This window comes from Schistocerca cancellata, chromosome 1, assembly GCF_023864275.1.
Source record: "Schistocerca cancellata isolate TAMUIC-IGC-003103 chromosome 1, iqSchCanc2.1, whole genome shotgun sequence".
Classification (NCBI taxonomy): domain Eukaryota; kingdom Metazoa; phylum Arthropoda; class Insecta; order Orthoptera; family Acrididae; genus Schistocerca; species Schistocerca cancellata.
This window is the reverse complement of record NC_064626.1, coordinates 421,359,240-421,377,958: the sequence shown is the minus strand read 5'-3', so window position 1 is coordinate 421,377,958 and position 18,719 is coordinate 421,359,240. Positions and strand designations below refer to the sequence as shown.

At 37.8% G+C, this 18,719-nt stretch overlaps 1 protein-coding gene across 3 annotated transcripts in view; it reads right to left on the bottom strand.

The window, feature by feature from the left end:
* Nucleotides 1-18,719, bottom strand: part of LOC126176019 (uncharacterized) — an 88,457-nt gene that overhangs the window by 22,446 nt on the left and 47,292 nt on the right. For all 3 annotated transcript variants that reach the window (XM_049923145.1, XM_049923152.1, XM_049923160.1), the window contains one exon: nucleotides 1,661-6,009. In XM_049923145.1, the coding sequence (XP_049779102.1) occupies nucleotides 1,661-6,009 (4,349 nt within the window). The remainder of the gene's footprint in view (nucleotides 1-1,660; nucleotides 6,010-18,719) is intronic.

Genomic DNA, 18,719 nt, shown 5'->3' with positions numbered 1-18,719 from the left:
CATAATATGCCATAACATTATAGTGTTAGAACTTTGCCTCAAAATCAGAAATTGAATTGGATGATATACGAGAAAACAATATGCATCATTACTGACACCTTGCACCAAAAATAGTCTCTCAACAATTACACCCTTTTTTCAAAAATTTTTCCAAGGAGGTGCAAAATGTAACAAAAAACAAAAGCCAGCAGACCTAATTATAACCAACAGAAAACATTGCATATAGCTAATAATAAATAAAATAAGTCATCATCATTATCTACATTCATGGATTTAGATCGAGGAACCCATTCCGGTTTCAAGCTCCATCATATCCTCGACCGACTTCTGTCGAGTATCCCTTTGGATATATATTGCAAAACTTTTTTTGCATTCTGTTTATACATTCCTTTCATTTCTGCATAAAACAAATAACTTACAAAATTACTGGCAACATTCCAAGTAGATGAACTGAAAAATTTCAAGATAAGGCTGGTAACAGATATGTGTCACAAATTATTTGCTCACATATAGCATACAAAATTAAGATTATTATCATTATGTTGTTATTGTAACTATGATTACTAAAATGGAAAGGGCATTTGCACTGAATAAAAGAATCTATGTGGTCAGTAAACTGGAAGAGCAGGAGCTACCAACATTTGTTTCTGACAAACAACATGTACAGGAATGCTGACTCGAGGTTAGTTTAACAAGTGCTCCACTTATATAAATAAATGAACAATGTTAAAAACCTACTAAAGATACAATAAATGTTGCACAGTAGGAATAATGTAAAATAAGTAACTGTAACATGCATGCATAAAATAAAACCAGAAGTATGTCTCCTGCCATCATTTTTCAAGCCTGCATACATGTCTAGATCAGTGCAGTATTTCTTATTTGAATCTGTGTGAATCAATACCAAATTTGTGACCTACCCCATGAACCAAGGACCATGTCGTGGTGGGGAGGCTTGCATGCCTCAATAAGACATCTGTACTGCTGGTGCAACTACATAGGAGGGGTATCTGTGGGCTGGCCAGTGTAACAAATGCTTCCTAAAGAAAGGCAATGGCCTTTTCAATTTTCAGCATGACTGACTGATCTGATCTTTTTAGCCAATACAGCCTTGCTTTGTTGATACTGAAGCATGGATGAAGCAAGGGGAAACTGTAGCTGCTACATTTTCTGAGGACATGCAGCGCTACAACATTGTTTAATGATGGCATCCTCCAGCATAAAATATCGTTTCAGATCTCTGGGCAGGGACTACTCAGTGGGGCGCAGTCACTGAAGAAGCTTTATCTCACAATGGTCCTATTTTCTGCCTGCTGTTCCCTTACCTCTGACCTACTCTGTCTCTTCTAGCTCCATTTCCTCCCTCCCATCCCATCCCACTGTTTCGCAAAACAAAAGAAGTTCTGTTTCCAAAATCTAGAAATTCTCCCTCTTCCCATTTGTGTCTGTATGTTGTCATTTGGTAAACAGAAATCACTTTATCTATACCTCACGGCAGTTTCATTTTGGTCATTTTTCTTGTGCATATTTAAATTTTCCAGTTGATTAACTTACTTTTCTTGCCCATAACTTACTTTTCTTGCCCATGCTAGCGAAGAATTCAAATATGCTTATTTCAGTGTTTCAACATTAAGAGAGCTAAGTGAAATAATGAACTTACCACAGAGTTATCAGAGGGGTCTTTATGTTGCGCAGATTTCACCTGTTCACTCGATGACAAAGGTAGTGACGTCTTTGTCTTCTTAACAGGGCTGTCACATTTAGCTGTTTTTCCATGTTCAGAAACAAATTTCTCCTGCCCAGCACTGGGATTTGAAAGTTCATTTTCATTAACAGCATGGGTTTTCTCACTAACAGTTCTTCGCTTCCTGGTTGTTGCTGGGACATTTTTGTACTCCCGTGATTTTGGTGAATCTGTTTTTGTAACGTCTGGAACACTTTTCAATTGTTCTGTGCCTGTCTTTCTACCTCGAGGCATCTTGACACTTTTAACAGCATGTTCTTCACTTCTACAACAATTTTCTTCCAACGTGTCTTTATTCAGTGACTCACTGTCCTCTGCGCTAGACTGAGTCACTTTTCGTTTCTTCTTTGGTGGTTGAGCCTCCTTTACTTCATCTGTATCCAAGGGAATAGTATGGTTGTCAATGGGGCTAACAGAGCTTAGACTTGTACGTTTCGAATTATGACTTCTACGTGAGCTTATTTCATCCTGTTTCCTTTTGGAAGTTCTCCTCTCCGCTCTTGAATTTTCTTCAACATTCTCTGGAACCACGCCAGTACTCCCCTTTTCGCCAATCTCTGGAAATGGTACCCTATTTTTCTGAGATTCTTCTTGATGATCAAATAGTCTAACACATGATTCATCATCTTCATTACTATTTATTTTCCCTGTAACACGTTTGCTTGTTACCTGCTTGTGGTTTCTGGATTTGACACTGCCTTCCGATGTATCTGCTCTACTATCAAGTTTTGATTTTCTAGTTTTAGGTCGAATGTTTTCAACTTCTAGAGAATTTTCATCTGAGCTCTTTCGTTTACCACTAATTGGATTTCCCAATTGTGTTGCACGGGATTTTTTAACATTTTGCAATAGATCTCCTCTTTGAAACCTATTTTCCTCCGATATATTACTAACAGATGTAATTCTGCTTCTTCTTGTGTGTCCTGATGCCTGTTTGCTTTCTTCCAATGGCTCCTTAAACTTAGAAGCACTTCTGGATTCTGATTGTTGGAAATCAACTGACACTGAACTGTCATTTTTGTCACAATTTGTTGTTTGTTCTTGATTTGACTCTTCAGAATTCTTTTCTAGCTGGTTGTCGTTTGGAACAGATGGCTTGCTATCTTCTGTACCAATATTTTTAAGAGAACGCTTCTTACTACTACCTTTAATTTCCAAGTCAGATACAGTGTTACATTCCGCAGTTATGACAGCTTTTTTAAGCTGAGAATGTCTTTTTCCTGGGGCTTTTCCTGTACTGTTTTCAGGTACTGAATCAAGGAATTTATTCTGAGAGGTTCTTCGGTAAGATGTTTCATTAGCAGCACTTTCTACTATCTTTTTATGTCCTGGGGATGTATTGTCAGTTGTTTCTGTGAGCTTCCATGTTTTCTTCTTTTCTCTGACTGATCTTCTACTTCCCGAGTTTTTGCTATCAGGTAAATTATTAATATTTTGTGCACTCACTTCTGCAGACAAAGAAGCTATATCAGTAGACTGAATAGCATCTAAGTTATGGCTCTCTTTTATATGTTCATCTTTCCATTGTCTCTTAACTTTTCTTTTCCCACTAGAATTTGCTTCCAAGTCACGTACCAAATTACTGGAAGCAGATACTGGAGTTTCAGACAGTAATATAATATTTTCTGATACTCGTGACTCCTGAATTGTATCAAGTTTTCTTTCACCAGCTGCTTTACTTTTTCTTTTTCTTAGAATTACAGGACTAGAAAAATTGTTTCCCATATTACCACTACTATCATGAGAAGTGATTTTCACAGTTGCTTTACTTTCTAATTCCTTTAACGCAGCTAAAACTTCTTGTGATTGGGGCAGATGTAGCTCCACTTCCAGTGAACCTTCATCTTCTTCTCTACATTCAGTAGTGCTACTTACAATATTTTTCAAATGAATGCCTGCAGTACTGGATTCATTACCTTGCTTGGCAGTATTTCTTGTATGTTTTTCTGACTCACAATCTGGGACTTCCTTGTGGACTAAGTCTTTCGAAAATATTTTAATAACCTCCTCATCTTCCCCAGATAAAGAATTATCTTGATCATCCATTCCTCCCTTTGTAGACAGCTGTAAATATGCTGCCTTTTTGTCACACTCACTCAGTGAGTTCAGTTTCCTCCCAGATTCTGTTTTCTGTGGAAAATCCTGTGTGTCAGCTGAGAATATATCCTTTTCGTATTTATTGTAAACAGCTGGCCGCTGATCAGCCAGAACAGAATAATTTTTTTCAGTCGAACTTGCATCCAGTTTCTGAGTGGGGCAAGAAAATATATCACCAGTATCATGGGTGTCTCTAATATGTGCAGTATCATTCACATCTGAAGAACCCTCTATTACATTTTCAAAAACTAGCACACTTGGACTAGCATTTCCAGATTTGTTTTCACAAGTTTCCTTACTTGCTCCCTTTGGCAATCTTCTTACATCAGTTTCCTGTACAGGACATTTTTGTTTATCTGTCATTTTATCTTTTGTACTTGATCCACAAAACCTCTGTGTTGGTTGAGAAAACAGTTCTTGTAGGTCTGTTTCCTTCTGCAAACTTATTTTGGACCTGTTACACACTGCACTTCTATTGCCCTGGAAACATTGTTCTTCATTCCATTCCCCTAATCTCTGGGTGGGTTGTGAGTAAATGTCACTACAGATATCTAGTCCAGTAGCTACTTTCACTACACTGCTCTGCAACGATTCCTTCATTGATTCTGGTGGTCCTTTGCTTTTATCTTCAGCAACTAATTTTGGATGTTCCTCACATTCTCCTTTCTCACTGTGAGCTTTAGTTTTGTCTGTCTTATTAGCTTCGCTCAAATCACAGAAATTCTCTATTTTCTGAGTTGGAGCATTAAATAATTCATCATCATTCACGTCTGACTGTATACTGTTCTTTTCATTTTTCTGGTTCTTTGACATATCTTCTGCACTTGTGCCTTCCTCAACAACTGACTTTCTTCCACCGTGACCTCTGACAAGCACATCTCTTTCAGGTGTCTCAGCAATTTCGATTTCAGTAGCCATTCTCCTGCTTTCCTGTGTTCCTGGACAAATTACATCTTCTAGAGTAGTGTCAGAGAGCTCCGTTTCCATTTCATTTATCTGTTCACTTTGTTTGCATACAGTTAGTTCCACTTGTTTACGCGAAGTGCACAATTTTGGAGGCTGACACACTGTTTCACTTTGGGGGATATTTAGAAGACTGTCATGGTCTTTTTTGCTGTCAATACTCACAAATTTTTGAGTTGGAGCACCACATAGTTCTTCCAGATCATTTTCATCTGTCTTATCTGAAGATAGCTTCCCTCTATTAGCACAATATTTCTGAGTTGGTGCACAGAAAAGATCTTCAGGATCAGTTTCATCACCAGATGCAACTTCCTTATTTGAAAAGTCTGACTCTTGCTTCTTTTTATTTTCTTGTAGCACTACAGTTGACACAGCATTTTCTGTGAAACTTTTGGAAAAGTTACTTTGGACAAAATTTTCTTCCACTCTCTGTTCATTAGTTGAGGTGTCTTGCATTAAACGAACACTAGTGTTCTCTGCTTTCTTATCTTCTACAACTGATTTATCTAAACCTTTCAATTTGTCTGTGCCAGGTGAAACTGTCTGTCTACTAATTACTGTGTCACCCATTTTTTTTGTTCCCAAATTATTTTTTGACACTGGAAATTGTTGCGTCTGTGCACAAAAAATATCTTCTGGGTCAGTTTCATCTCCTGAAGATAAATCAAGTGCGAATGACTTTTCAGCACATGGTGCATCATCTTGTACAGCTGTATGTACCAGAGTAGATCCTGATTGCTGGCAATCAGATTTTTTTTTCTGCTCTTGCTGGTTGCAGGTGAGCTCACTGCCCTCAGCCTCTCCTTTCCCTGCATCTTTAATTTCACCTGATCCAGAAACAGACATCTGGAACATATCCTCATCACCCTCCAGTAATGAACGATCATAAGACTGATCTTTGAGAACAGTACTGCTCTCACTTTCATTAATAGTTGATCTATTTGTGTCATTTGAAAGCAAGGGAGAAACACTTGTTTTCAGAACAGAAGTAGTGAGAGAAGTCACAATTTTTCCCGACTCATTTAAGATATCACATTCAAAATCTTCACACTGTGTCGGTGCATCATAAATATTATCTGCAAAAATATTGTTTGTTACAGTGGGTTTTAGTTTTCCATCTTCATAATGGCACTCCATCTGGGTATCCAAATCGTTTACAGTGTCTTCCAGGTCTTCAGTAGGTGTGCTTTTACTGTCATCCACAGCTGTTAAGAGAGAGAGAAAAAAAATTGCTCATTGCTAAATATATTGCTCATAATCAAATATGATGAAACAAAGATTTTTTATACAACTAGTTCTAAAAGTCTGTCTAATTTTTACACTGAACAACTTACATAAAAGTTTGTGACATTTCAAGAACTGTTGAGAGAGACAACTCAGAGAAGAAACCACATGTATTATTGTGGTTCAAATAGTATAATTGCAATGATCGAGCATAAATTAACAATAGAACAACTTACAGCTCATGTGGTAGTATGTTTAGCTTGAAGTTTTCTAGACATAACAAGTATTCCATGAGACAGTTGAAACAGCTATTAGGAAAACAAAACATTACAACTTGGACAAAGCCACGGATACTTTTTAAAAAATGTATTTAAAGCCTTCCATCAAAATATCAAAAGCATCATTAATAAAAATGATGAACTCATTTCCTTACAGGAAAATGAAGGGATAGACAGAATTTCAGCAGACTAATTTTGCATATCAGAACATTACATGGAAATATCTAAAATTGAACAGATTCATCTTGATGGATATAAGTTACTATCATAATAGTGTAGAACCAATAGGAATAAATGGAGCAGTTGAGCAGGGTGATCCCGAACTCTCAGACAAAAGTTTAGAGGTTGTTCTGGAATATTTTCTGAGTATTGTGACAGAAGGAACTTCTTGTTTCCTATGGTTTATTAAAAAGTAGCAGCATTTCATATGATTTCTTACACCCTATATCATAGTTTTTGTACTGAACTTTAAATATCACACAACAGTGCAAATGTCAATGGTATGCATAGTGTGTCTTGTTTGGAAATAAACTTGTTCCTCTAACTCATGGCACTTCCTGTCGATAACATTAATGCCTACTTCACTCTTTGCTCTACAGTTTCCATTCAGAAATGCCGCATTCTGTCTTGGGTTTGTTTTTCTGGCAGTGCAACTGGTACATTAACAAGAAAACTATATTTTTGCTCTGTATGGCACCGCTGGACACCACAGGTGCATTAGACCAAAATATTAAGACAATATACCTGAACAACTTGCAAAATTTTGTTGGTGGAATTTGGGATCACCATGTACGTGCAAAAAATGGAGTTAAATCCCGGGCCGTTCAGGTAAATGAATATTGTGATGGACAGCTTTTCATTGCTGTACCACAATAGTGGATCGTGAACCAAACAAGCTTGTAGAACTGGCAGTTTACAGGCCACCAAAAGGAAGTATCTTACACTTCTTAAAGCAGCTGGAAACAGTTTTAATAAGGCTACGTAAATTTAAAAGGAGACTCATTGTTTGTATATAGTTTAGAATTGATTTTCTGTCTGGCAATTTTCACCAACATTACCTACTGTTGTTTATGCCCAATTTGGCATTATTTTTCACACTAAAATTTCCTATTACAATTGAATGATATAGTACAATAGCCACAGACAATTCATTTTAAGAGTGGTTTTCCATAAATTAGCTGGTAACAAACAGTCAATACTTTACCTGACCATGTTGATCAAATGTTAACAATAAAGTATACTGGCCAGTTAGGTACAGATCACAGAAGAAATGTATTACATTGAAGAATTATAAGCAATGGTTTGATCATAGTATTTAAAGAGAAATTACAGAAGGAATACTGGGAGTAAATTAACAAAGCTCTCAGTGTCTATCGAAAACTTAACTCATTCTTAAACATATTCCTAGAGCAATTTGGATATTTGTTTTCTCCTAAAATAAATAAGGCTAGAATCGAACAGAAGCCAGATTCTCACGCAGCAGCACCACAGGACAGCACAACATTCATTTGAGTAGTACTTTACAAACTTCTAAATAGAAATGACTTACTGTGATTTACTTGTGTGCTTTGTAGCCTAATTCTGAAATTTCTTGTGTGTTTGTGTATTTACTACACATAGTCCAGTATTTAAACAACTCTGTAGTGCCGAGTTCAACTGTCTTGGTAAGGATATGGACATTAATTGTTGTGATCAGATGCAGGCTGAGTTAGTGACCCTACACTCACAGCTACAGGCAGTGCCAGATTCAGTCATGCAGCTTGAGGCTGTAGCCAATGGGCCTCACAATGCGGGGAAGGTTGTGAGGATCCAAGCGACATCCAGCATATCCCATGTGTTCCTCCAGTTGGTTTTCTAATGTAGCAATCTGAATAGGATTTTATAACATAACTCTGAACATTATGGAGGACCTTGAAGAAAATTATCTATTGACACATGGTCAGCACAGATTCAAATAATATTGTTCTTGTCAAACACAACCGGTTATTTATTCACACACAGTAATGAGTACTAGCCACTGGGTATCTCAAACAGATTCCGCATATCTAGATTTCTAGAAGCCTTTTGTCTTTGTTTCTCACAAGCAGCCTCTAATCAAATCACATGTCTACAGAGTATCATCTCGTTTGTGTGAATGGATTCCCTGTCAGAAAGGTAACAGTTCAAAGTAACTGACAGAAAATAACTGAGTAGACAGAAGTGATATCTGGTGTTTCCCTAGGAAGTGTTACAGGCCTCCCATTGTTCCTGATTTAAGAACAATATGAGCAGCCCTCTTAAGGCTGTTTGCAGATGATGCTGTCATTTAGCATCTAGTAAAGTCAACAGAAAATCAAAACCAGTTGACTCTAAACAAAAAAAGTGAGGTCATCCACATGACTACTAAGAGGGATCTGTTATATTTTGGTTTCTTGATATATAACACCAATCTGAAGGCTGTCAATTCAATTACATACCTAGGGATTATATTATGAAAAGGAAAGATGCTACTCACCATAAAGTGGAGACGCTGAGTCGCAGAGAGGCGCAACAAAAAGACAGTCACAAATAAAGTTTTCACCCATTAAGGCCTTCGTCAACACACACACACACACACACACACACACACACACACACACACACACACTGCAGCAGTCTCAGGCAACTGAACTGAAAGTGTACTTTCAGACCTTAATGGCCGAAAACTTTGTTTGTGACAGTCTTTTTGTTGTGCCTATCTGTGACTCAGCATCTCTGCTATATGCTGAGTAGGAACTTTCCTTTTCATAATATTGTTACATTCCATCCTGGATTTCCCATTGTTTGATACCTAGGGATTACTATTATGAACAATTTAAATTGGAATGATCACATACAAAATGTTGTGGGAGATCAAAGACTGTTTTATTGGAGAGCACTTAGAATATGCAACAGGTCTACCAAAAGGTATTCTAAAAACAAAGATGATGAGACTTACCAAACAAAAGCGCTGGCAGGTCGATAGACACACAAACAAACACAAACATACACACAAAATTCAAGCTTTCGCAATAAACGGTTGCTTTGTCAGGAAAGAGGGAAGGAGAGGGAAAGACGAAAGGATGTGGGTTTTAAGGGAGAGGGTAAGGAGTCATTCCAATCCCGGGAGCGGAAAGACTTACCTTAGGGGGAAAAAAGGACATGTATACACTCGCACACACACACATATCCATCCGCACATACACAGTCACAAGCAGACATTTGTAAAGGCGAAGAGTTTGCACACAGATGTCAGTCGAGGCAGAAGTACAGAGGCAAAGATGTTGCTGAAAGACAAGTGAGGTATGAGCGGCGGCAAATTGAAATTAGAAATTAGCAGAGATTGAGGCCTGGCGGATAGCGAGAAGAGAGGATATGCTGCAGGGCAAGTTCCCATCTCCAGAGTTCTGACAGGTTGGTGTTAGTGGGAACTATCCAGATAACCCGGACGGTGTAACCCTGTGCCAAGATGTGCTGGCCGTGCACCAAGGCATGTTTAGCCACAGGGTGATCCTCATTACCAACAAACACTGTCTGCCTGTGTCCATTCATGCGAATGGACAGTTTGTTGCTGGTCATTCCCACATAGAAGGCTTCACAGTGTAGGCATGTCAGTTGGTAAATCACGTGGGTGCTTTCACACGTGGCTCTGCCTTTGATTGTGTACACCTTCCGGGTCACAGGACTGGAGTAGGTGGTGGTGGGAGGGTGCATGGGACAGGTATTCTAATATACAAGGTATTCTAATATACTGCTGTGGGGTACTGGATCTTTATCAGATACGAGTGACAGAGGACCTTGCAAAAGTTCAAAGGAAGGCAACTTGTTTTGTATTATCGCTAACTGGAGAGAGAGTGTCAGAGATATGATATGCGAATTGGAGTATCATCGTTAAAACAAAAGCATTTATCATTACGGCAAGATCTTTTTATTAAATTTCAATCAGCAACATCCTCATCCAAATGTGAGAATATTTTGTTCATACTTATCTACAAAGTAAGAAATGATTATTGTAATAAAATAAGAGAGATCAGAGCTTGCACAGAAAGATTTACGCGTTTGTTTTTCCCATGAGCTGTTTGGCAGTGGAACAGTAGAGAAATAGTCTGAAGGTGGTTTGATGAGCCCCCTGCCAGTCACTTAAATGTAAAATCCTCCATTCTGTTACTAATAAAGAGAAACTTGTACTGTGTTTGAAATGAAACATTCCCACAATCAAGTAAAAAATACTTAAATATTATTAAACAAGAAATAAACAAAAATAACGACTCAAAGAAAAATGAAACTAAACAAAATAGCTCGTGCAAAAATTGTAACACTTCCAAATCAATGATCATCAAATCCACTGATTACTTTCTCACAGTGCAGTAAACACTGTACATCCTAATAAGTACAGGTGCATCAGACTTATTCATACCAACATCGCATGCACCATCAAAAGACATTAATTCTAAAAATACAACTACTTTGGAGATTACAATATTTATAAGATTACTAAAAAGTAATAAATTAATTATGGTGTTTAATGAAAAATATTAAAATCTTGTGCTGGCCTAAGCTACCTCAGTCATCAAAATATTACTCATGGCATTTTTCCTGACAGACAAATACACCAATCTATAACACTGGAGCTAAGCAAAATCATTCCTAATTAAAGACCTCTTTCATTCCTTCCTGTCTTTTCAAAAGTGTTTCAGAAAGTTGATTATGACAACATACTGATTCATTTAACTGAGCATAACTGGTTGCATGCTTTTCATTGTGCCTTCTGGAACAGTTCTCCACAAAGAAAACGACACAAGACTTCATGTAAATGAATTGTTGGAAGAGAAAAAGCAAGAACTTCTGGAACAGTTCTCCACAAAGAAAACGACACAAGACTTCGTGTAAATGAATTGTTGGAAGAGAAAAAGCAAGAAAAATTATCTTATTGTTCTGTGAACTTGTCAAGGCCTTTGATTGTGTGCAAAATAAAGTATTGTGGCACTAATGACATCTCAACTTCACAGTGGGATGGAGTCTTACCTTCGTTACAGAAGTCAGAGGGTTTCGTTAGCAGACTGTGTCTCAGCTATCAACTACTTCGCAACAGGGGTGACACGACACGTAGGGTCCCACAAGGATCGTAAATGGGCCCAATTTTGTTATTGTTGTTGTTGCTGCTGCTACTACTACTGTGGTCTTCAGCTGAAGACTGGTTTTATGCAGCTTTCCTCATTATTATTTTTTGAGGCTTTACATCTCTGTGTAATTATTGCTACATACAACCACTCAAAGCTGCTAACTATATTCATGCATTGGTCACCCTCTATAATTCTTACTCCCCGCCACAAATTTCCCGTTATTACCAATGTGATGATTCCTTCATTTCTCAAGATGTGCCCTATCAACTGATCCTTCCTTTTACTCAAGTAGTGACACAAATTTCTTTTCTCCTCTATCGATTCAGTACCTTCTCATCAGTTATCCGATTTACCCATCTATTTTTCATCATTATTCTACAGCACCATGATCCAATCTCCTTTTGTCGAACTGTTTATCATCCATGTTTCACTTCTATACAAAGCTACACTCCAGACTGCGAGCTACCATCCAAGATTACAATACAATTAAACTATCCTCTGGAATATGTTTGAATTGGAATGCAAACACAATACTGTTAATGGTCTACTTTGTCTAGGAGGTTGGCTGTATCCACTACTTTCAGTTCATTAATAAACCAACTGCATCTAATTTCCTTAAAGTGTACAATAAATAAATTGTGAAGTAGCAAATTATCATCAATAGCTGAGATGAATTGTTTGTAATTAAAGCACCTTTCAAACACCTTTCACTGGTGCCAACTGTGAGCCAGAACTGGTATTATTAGTAGAAGTCCTTCACCAAGAGGGTTTAAAACAGAATATTTAATCTGTTGAGCTACCAGTGAACACCAATACAGTGTAGATAACACTGAAAATTTTCTGAGTTCCAAGCACTGATGCTCAAAGTAAATCACTGCTCTGCTAACATAGAATTAATACAATTCTAGACAGTTCCTTGAATAAAAAGGTACTTCCAAACTGACTAACACAAATACTTACACGTACCAGTTAATCCACCAGCCACAAATAAATATGAGTTCCAACTGTGGCTAATTAGCAGAAAATTCAAATACTCCACCAGCATCCACAACCGGAAATGTTCTAAGTTCTCACATAAGTGCAATAAAAACCTCAGCAAAATCCGAAAAATCGCCAAATCGATTCACAGTCCAAATTGGGAATTTTTTAAAAGTGGTGAGGATACATCGATGATTTATTGTAAATTTCAACTAAAACAGTTGACCAATTTGCTGCTCAGACTAACACATGTCCTGCTTCTGGTATGGCTGAAAACTAAGTCCCCAATCCAGCATCTGGTTGGTTCTTACATACCCCCACAGTGGACTTCCTGAACTACCTGTCACCAGGCTCAAATTTGCAGTTTATATATCCTTTGTGCTATCTAAAATTGTAATGGAAGATGCACACTTCCATGCTGATTAATTAGAGATTTTACAGGAAGTCGTGTGATACATAGTTCACCCACAATTAATGAAATACAAATCATGTGTTCCATTGCTTTACTAATTATAAATAGTGCATCAAATTTATTACTGACAAAGTGGAATATTTTCCTAGTAGAAAATTACCTCCCCTTTCTGCTGGAGCGGTCAATATTCTCATAACTTTAGTAGAATTTAACCCTTTTAGTGCCAAATACGATCTGATCGTGATCCAGATTTTCGGCGAAAAATGCCAGTAACGATCTGATCGTGATGCCTTTCTCATTCATTTTTTCTGCGCTTGAAGGCAAAGTTGTTAGTATTTCCTAGCGAATGAGAAAGGCATCACGATCAGATCGTATTTGGCACTAAAAGGGTTAAATTACAGGTGATTTTAATAACTAAAACCTTAATTGCCTGAAAATATCCTAATAAATCACTTATCTACGGGAAGTTCCATTTATCTGATGACCGCCTGCCCAGGATATTGCAGGTCGGCCATGGAAGCCACGCCTGCCTTTTGACTGGGTCCCATGGTGGGTTTTAGACTGAAGGCCGTACAGACATGCGTGCCTTGTTGGCCAGTGTCATTCTAGTAGTGAAACAGGCATCACGAGTTTAACAGTGGAGTTTGCGAATGCAACAATGGCAAGAGCGAATTATTCACTTCCACAACAAGTGTTTATTTATGATCCGTATGTGCATACAAAGTCCGCTCGTACTGTTCGGAGATTCTCTGAACAGGAGTTCCCAGGTGTGAGTTCTGAGTCATGATGCAGTTCACAAATTAGTGAACAAATTTCGTGAAGCAGGAAGTGTTCAAAACAAGAAGTTTAAATGATGATGTACAGTGCTCACAGAAGTTCGTCTTGATGACAGTACATACTGCCTGGACAATTCCCCTAAAAAGTCTCTTAGACATCTTTTGCAGCAAACACACACATAATGCACCTCTGTGCAAAGACATGCTAAGCTACTTGGGCTAAGGCCCTATAACATATCAGTAGTACAAGAACTTTGACCTGGTGATTCCGCGCACAAGATTAAGTTTTGTGAATGGGTTTTAAAACAAGTGCATTACGGTGAAACGGATCCTTACCTCACACTGTTTTCAGACAAGGCTTGGTTCCATTTACACGGGCATGTTAATTCCCAAAACTGTCGACACTGGAGCACAGACAGAGTTGTTGTGGTTCATGAGGAACCCCTTCACAATCAGAAAATAAGGGTGTTGTGCGCAGTTAGTGGTGACAGAATAATAGGCCCTTATTTTTAATGACACAGTACAAGTGAAAGATATGCGCAAAACATTTTGCAATCATTTTTTAATGAACTGACTGAAAGAGAAGGAAGCTTCGCATTTTTTCAACAGGATTCAGCAAGGGCTCATACGGCCAATGTTTCTTTGCATGCAATTCATGATGTGTTCAATGAAGGGGTCCACTGAAGGATGAAGTGTACACAGCAAGTCCTCATACGATAGAGGAACTCAAGGATAATATCCGTGAATCAATTAATTCAAGATCTCAAATAGAATTAATCGTGTGATTAATAATGTCTTGAGCAGAAGTCAGAAATGTGTGGAAAATAATGGCAGGCAGTTCCAGCATATCCTTGCATGACATGGGTGAGTACAAAATTTAATTGCTTATATTTTAAATGTAGTCATGTCGTATCGCAGTAGTAGACGGGCGACATTGTAGTGTTTCGAGAATTCCCGCGTAACTTTGTGACCTGTGTGATAGGACAGAAGAGAACAGGAATTTTGAGACGAAAACATGATAAGAAGAAATGTGTTGCCATAGCAACCGAGTATAACAAGGCGAGAGAACCATTATGAGAAACTGGACTAAGCCTAAAAATCAAATGGAGAAAATTAGTAAATGCAACTAAACGGAAGACGTAAGAAAGTCATAACGTTATACGAAAAGAGAGATGATGTTGACATATTAGACTAAGAAGAGATACGCCAAGAACAATTCGACTAAGAAGCTCCAGTGTGGGGAGTAGACAGCTCTCACACGCATCATCATGAGGACGCAGACATGGGAAACAACATCCATGCTGCCGGCACCAGTTGCTGTTCATCGATGCTGACCTACTTCCACATCCGCTCACTGATGTCAACGCGGAAACCTACATCCAATGCCACCGGCACCAGTTGCTACTCACCGGAGCTGATTCCACATCCACTCGCCGATGCAGCCTAAACTCTACACCGGGTGAGCATAAAACAGTACTTTATTGTTTGAGTGTAAAGTTGGATAAACTACTGAGTGAATTTTATTCGTGTAGTTGTTACACTTAGAGTGAAGTTTTTAAATGCTTGCTAGATCTAAAGCTCATAAGAATATGGATAATGTGAAACAAATCAAAGAACCAAAAGAACCAGCTATGGCTATGAGGGTCAGTAGAGAAATGCCAGACTGGACTGAGTTAGCAAATTTAATCAAAGCACAAAGTGCAGCTTCAAATGCTCAAATTGTGGCTTTAAGTGAAAACTAGAAGCCCAGAGTTTACAATAAATGAAACTTAAAATTCTAGATTAAAGGCTCAGGATGAAACTCTAAGGAAAGAAATAAGTTTGGTACATTCTAGTTTAAATGCTCAAAGTGAAGTTCTAAATGTCCAGAGTGAAACCTTGAATAGTCAAGCAACAAATATAGGTTTACTAAAGACTGAATTTGACACACTAAATAGTAAAGTTGAAAATTTGAAATTAGATTTAAAGAATGAAGTAACTAGTTCTTTGAACATTCACATAAATCAGTTGTTCACTGACTTTAGTCAGAAACAGAACGATCAAATTCAGGACTTGATAAAAAAAAGTTAGAATTTGATATTGAAGATAAATATAATAATGTGGAATCTGAACTTAGTGGAAAGTTAGGATCATTTGAAAATGTATGTAATGTTAAGTTTGATGCTGTGAAGCAGAGACTGCATACTTTACAAGGGAGCATCGGTAAGAATAGCGAATTAATACCAATTTTCCAATCGCAAATTACAGGCATGAATACAAGAGTAGATACTGTGGAAAGAAACTTCAGAGAGAAACTAGCGAACTCTGACAATATAAATATAAATAGTTTGGAGGAACAGGTGGAAGAACTTATAGATCGAAAAGTTTCCGAGAAAGTAACATCTGGGAACGTATCTCCTATTTTATCTTCTGAACTTAATGATACCAAGAGAGATATGGATGACCTATGGAGACAATTCAAACTTATCTGAGATAAAGTAGACAAGAGGACGACTTCCCCTAAGGTGGTATTGACTAGTGAAGTGATGACTGATCTACAATGGGGGACCAATTCAGGATTATCCAGGAAATTCCCAAAGTTTAAGCCAGACAAGGATGTACACCCAACACATTTCTTGTAAAGATTTAACCAAGTTGTGAAAATTCTAAAAAGATTTAATTTTCTGTGGGTTATCTTCTAGGAGAAGCCTCCGAATGGGGAACCGTAGATATCGAGAACTTTTCCTCTTGGGAAGATTGTCAAAAGAAGTTTAAAGAGAAGTATTAGTCTGCAAGTGCCCAGTAAAAACTAATATCACATCTGTGGGACCCGGAATACTACAATAATACTCGGGGTACCATGAGAAAGTATTTCGACTGGCATCTAACATGGGCGAAATACTTAGATAAACCAATGGGAGAAGAAAGGTTAGTGAGAATTTTAATGAGACAAATACCCATTTATGCGAGGAAAGATATCTTATGTAGCGGTTGGAAAACAGGAGAAGAATTACTGTCCTTTGTAGATACACTGGATGCATTAAATAAGGACCGCAATGAAAACTTGCACCAAAGTGATAGCCCAAACTACAAAAAGAACAGTGGTAATAATTTTAAAAAACATGAGGCCAACCTAGCTAGAGGACACCAGTGCAACAGAAAAAATAGTAACAACAGTAATTAGAAAAGCATCCACCTTTGAATTTAGGTCCAGTAACTTTGCAGGAATTTGTACCAAGTAATAGCAGAACACAAAGTGGTAACGTAGTATCTCGATTCACTAACCAACCTGTGATTACTGAAAATGAGGAAAACATAGTGCGATCTGGATCCAGGGCTGGGGCCCAGGTCGTAGAGAGACACTAGGAGGCCTGGTTCATAATAAGTATGTTAATTTCATGCACAAAATACCTACAAAAGAATGGTTACAGCTAGAAGAGCAAAACTTTGTTATCAGTAATCGACACCCAATAATAGCAAGGACCATGAAAACTTCTGAAGTTAACATCTTTACAGACTCAGGGAGTGAAGTATCACTCATATCTAGTGAATTCTTTAACTCATTACAGACTAAATAACACCTACCGCTGTTACCAGTAACTCCGTTGGAAATATTTTATTTCGTCAAACACTGTTAATAGTAGAGAATATAAATAGAGATGTTTTGTTTGGTTTAGATTGGCTATTAGAATTTAAAATCATCTTAAACTTTGGGGAAAATCTTCTCTGTTTTGGAAAAGGGGGCAGTACATGCCAGATACCATTTGTGACAGACAGCTACATTGGTAAACAAACAACTGAGTGTCAATGTCTGCGATTAACAGCTAGAGCACAACTGTCACCAGAGATTGATAGTGTAGATCATGTATCACATTGAATTGACATACAAGACAAGATTAACGAATCTCTAATATCAACTAGCATACGAAAACGAGATTTATATAGAATTCTAATGGAATATGAAGTAGTATTTTCCAATGGTCCAGGTAATATCAGCAAATACATATGTAAGTTCAAAATCAAAGATGACATCCCGTTTTTCTGTAAGCCATATCCAATACCTGTAAGTTTGAAAGAAGCAGTTAAGGAGGAAATCAACAAAATTATTGATAACAATACAACAGAATGTAGTTCTAGCGTAATGAATAACCCATTGGTAGTGGTAAAAAAACCTACAGGGGGGGCGGGGCGGGGGGGGGGGGGGGGGGTACAATTAGTGTTAGACACGTGTACATTGAATAAGCATATAGAAACAGAAAGATACAGACTGATTAACACGGATGAATTGTTATCCAAATTTGAGAAAGCAAGGTTTCTTAGCACAACGGACCTGAATGTGGGATATTGGCAAACTATGTTACATCCAGAATCAAAGAAGTATATCAGCTTCTTGGGAAGAACATTCTCTAACCTTGAGTAAGACTCTGAAAAGATTTAAAGAGAAAGGTATTACAGTGAAGCTATCTAAATCATATTTTGCACGTCAAGAGCTTAAGTTTTTAGGGCATTTTGTAGGGGCGCAGGGAATTACACCAGACCTCGAATGCATCAAGGCAATTAAAGAATGTCCACATACTAGAAATGTAAGGCAGTTGAAGGGATTTATAGGAATGGCCAGATACTATCAACGGTACATACGAAAATTTTACATTTACTAAGAAAGAGAACACCATGGGTTTGGGATCAAGAGACAAATGATGCATTCGAAAACATCAAAAGGGCACTTGTTTAATCACCCATATTACATCATGCAGTTATGGGTGAACAATTTAAAATTTCAACAGATGCATCTGATTATGGTATCGCTGCAGAACTTTTCCAAGGAGAGTGGGATCTAGATAATGTAAAACACCAAACCATAGCTTTTGCCATCCATAGTCTAAATAAACATGAATTAATATATTTAAAAACAAAGATGATGTGACTTACCAAATGAAAGTGCTGGCAGGTCGACAGACACACAAACAAACACAAAATCCAAGCTTTCGCAACCAACGGTTGCCTCATCAGGAAAGTGAGGCAACCGTTGGTTGCGAAAGCTTGGATTTTTTGTGTTTGTTTGTGTGTCTGTCGACCTGCCAGCACTTTCATTTGGTAAGTCACATCATCTTTGTTTTTAAATATATTTTTCCTTCGTGGAATGTTTCC